This window comes from Lobosporangium transversale (genome assembly GCF_002105155.1).
Source record: "Lobosporangium transversale strain NRRL 3116 chromosome Unknown BCR41scaffold_31, whole genome shotgun sequence".
NCBI lineage: Eukaryota > Fungi > Mortierellomycota > Mortierellomycetes > Mortierellales > Mortierellaceae > Lobosporangium > Lobosporangium transversale.
The window spans coordinates 480,277-483,902 of record NW_019029009.1 but is presented as its reverse complement, the minus strand read 5'-3'; the positions used below and the strand labels follow the sequence as shown (position 1 = coordinate 483,902).

Below are 3,626 nucleotides of genomic sequence, written 5' to 3'. Positions count from 1 at the left end.
AGTGTTAGGGTAAGGCCGTTTGTAAAGAACGATGTCCGTAGTTTCCTTCTAGGGCCATCATCAGGTTGCAGTCCAACGTCCTTGTATCCTTTCAAGGAAAACAGCTCCTGCAACAATATCCCCTTGTGGTTAAGGATCTTGTCCTCTGCAGCCCCCTTGGTACTCATGTTTAGTTCCAACAATTGGACTATTTCCTCTCGAACTGTTGGGTTAGACCATAATACTCATGAAGACTTTCGCATGACTCCATTGTCCGCTTGGGGGGCCTCATTGTATCGTTTATTGATTGATTGATGTGATATAGTGATGATAATATTCGTCGTATGATTGAGGCAATCTGAGTTGATTCGTTCTACAGCCTGACTAACTTGATCTTTTTCTGTACAGCTCGACGAGACTTGATTTGTCGCATCATTTGCCTACTCGTCTTCTTGCGTTCCCTTGATGTATTTGGGTTGATAAACACTGCTAATAGAGTTTGTTGGGCCTGTTGAAACCAGAGGGAACCACAGCAACATATCATACCCAAGGTGATACAAATATCTCTGTTGGAGTGAGTGGTGAACTGTGTGTGGTTCAGATGTAGTGGACATAAACGGCGAAAGAATGCATCGAAAGGATGTGAGCGGTTATGAGAGCAAGGAAGAAGGGGTTGGTATGCCTGTTCAAGTCCTTGGCAAGAGAGCATGAGTAGCAGTTGTGATCAATGGTATAGTTTCTAGACCCTATCTTCCACGTACAGCATTGCATTATTGTTGTTTTCAGACCTGGCACCAATCATGCGAGGTATTTCTTTTTCTGAGGGTTCCTTGTGTTAAACGGCCAGACAGAAAGCTTAGAAGAGTTACAGACACAACGGTGAAAAAAATGTATGTGAGCAAACAGTTTGTTTATTTGTTGTCTGCATATGCCTTCTTTTATCGCGGGCTTTTTCCTTTTTTGTTCGTCAATCACTGTGTGCACGAATAAGCAGCTGAAGCATCTCTTTTGTTTCTGTACATGCACAAACACATTTTGCTAAAACACAAGCCTTTCCATTGGTGGAGCTGTTGGAGCAAAGAGCATCATATGAAGCCATTCTCTGATAAAAAGAAGAAAGAAGACTTTTTTTCTTTTGTTGTTACCTTTGACAAGGATGTAGCCACCTGTTTCAAATCAGTTCCTACAGACCGAGTCAAATCTACCCATGTATTCACCACAGGAGCACAAAGATATAACTTTGTGTAGAGAATCCTCATGCATATTCTGCAGTCGATTGCTCTCTATTAAAGCTCTCTATTTTTTTATTGTTCGATGAGCTTTTCTTGCCAGAGAACAATGGAATGAAAAAAAAAAAAAAAAAAAAAAAAAAAAAACAGACTTCCTTACGTCCCCCCTCGGTATGTGTATCTGTCTGAACACGTTCTAACTGACATCCTCTCGACAATCCTCCCAAGGCTGCAGTGTTTGAATGTGTACAGGGAACAAAAGAGGTCTAGATACAGGCTCTCTTTGTGACATTGAAGGAGATCGCATGTTTCATGGCTATCGAGACAAGGTACCCCTACAGGCACAAGACAAAGGTATAACTCGGTTCAAACTCAAAGGGACGATTCTACCAATGGCCTTGTTCTGAATCCACTTGCCTATGGCACAATCCAGACGAAGAGATAGCAGCAGTCTGACGTAGATGAAGAAGATCTCAGCCAGGGATTGAAACTTTCACAAGGGTTCTTTAACACGGCGTGTTTTAAAGGCAGCCGGTGAAGACCTGACTGATGAAGACTACGCAAACATAAACTGGAAGAGGAGCCCCAAACTTCTTGAAAACGTTGGACTCATATTCCATGAGCTAGGGCGATGCTCCATAGCTTGAGCTTTATCGGCAATTCTCTTTGATGTCCTCCTTGCCTGTGGTTCTTTGGGCTTGCTTCCTTCTCCCTCATCCTCCACAGCTCGAGTCAATTCTGACTTCTTGAGGGACTCCCTTGCACTTTCAAGGAAGTTCAACAAGCTAATATTGAGTACGTCGTTTCTATTCGTTTGTCTTTGATGGTAGGAACTTCTTTGACTTTAGCTAGCGAATAATCACCCTGTTCGTGATAAGGCAACATGATAAGGCAACGTGATAAGTAAGGCCTAAACAACAGCAACAAGGATATGCCATTCGAGCAAAAGCCGAGAGAAGACGGTGATGAGAGGTGTTCTTTGATGCAATTATGGCAAGTTGTATTGTGGGCATCCTTAATTCTTGACCTTCTCGCCGATTTTTGACTGTACGGAACCAGGATAATATTTACCCTCCGATTCTAATACAAAAATGATATCTGGTCCAGATGGGTTCTCTTTTGGAAACAAAACAAAAAAAAGCGAGATTAACTTGGATTCATGTATGGAGTCTTTGTTACAGTGAGTAGAGTCCTCGCCAAAAAGTCATAAACTGGATATATTTTACAATACTCAATTTGAATTAAAAATTTGAAAAATAAAAATTTACGTACGAAGACAAAAATGCATATATTTTTTGAATAGAAGGAATGAATTAGATGCATGGCCACCAAACCAATTCAATCTTCGTTTTTAATTAGAAATATTAGAATTTGCGAGAAATGGGCAACATCATTCTCAATCTCATTCTCGATCTCATCCTCATTGTCAACCTACTTTATTCGCAATCTTCAGATAGTAAAATGTCTTTCCCTTTTGATATCAATAACCTACTCTCATACAACGATCTTGGTGGTTGGTATAGCGAAGGAAATATCGACCAAATGATTTCAGGCACACCCTTCACTTCGCCTCGAAGATCGCCACAACTGCCCACTGAAGCCGATCTCTCCCCTATTAGGTCTCCTACCGAATATCAATGGATTACTCCTCCCAGAAACGAGCCAAGGAGTTCTACCTCATTAGAGCAATTCGGTGAGCGTCCCAATACCCTCGATTTAAATCCATTCTTGTCAGACAAACAAACTGGAGAGAGAAAAAAGGCATTTACACGCAGTAAAGCGTCCGTTACTAAAGACGAATACGCGATAATAGCTCATACATATAATGCTATAATGAATGCGCCACCAGCAGTCCAAGACTGGTTTAAGAAGACAGACAACAGAGCAATGGACCTTTCGATTCTGATGGGTGTAGGGAGAAACACTTGTGTGGCAGCAATTAAATATGCACAAACAGGCATCGTCGAAATGACAGGGCGAGGAAGAACTGGACGCCCTAAAAAAGAAGCGGACAAGGATTTAAACTCGAAGGTGCTGAATATCATAGTTGAATCAAACAAGAGCGGGACTCCTAATTCTGCGGGTTTAATTGCAAACCAACTGAAAGAAGACTTTGAAATCGACAGATCAGCAAGATCAATCACTCGCGACCTCCGTAAAATGGGACTGTATTGGGGCAAAGGGATCCGACAGAACTTTTTGCACGACTCCAAGGAGAATATTGCCTTCCGAGCTACTTACCTGAAGCGCCGTCTTAAGAATTTAAAACTAGTAGACGGCAGTTGGGTGCCTAGGACTCCAGAGGTCTTCTTGGACGAGTCTTACTGCCACATTGACCATGCTGCAGCAAGACGTTGGGTGCAAAGTGGCGGTGGTGTCATTAACGATGCAGGAAGGAAACCAATCATGGTTATATTT

The 3,626-nt window shown here is 42.1% G+C and overlaps 1 protein-coding gene across 1 annotated transcript; it reads right to left on the bottom strand.

Annotated features, from left to right (window-relative positions):
- Positions 1-352: 352 nt before the first annotated feature.
- Positions 353-688, bottom strand: BCR41DRAFT_372564 (hypothetical protein; the record flags this gene model as incomplete). The annotated part of the gene is made up of 1 exon (XM_022026698.1): positions 353-688. The coding sequence occupies one exon, from the start codon at positions 686-688 to the stop codon at positions 353-355; it is 336 nt and encodes a 111-aa protein (XP_021879293.1).
- Between the last annotated feature and the right edge of the window lie 2,938 nt (positions 689-3,626).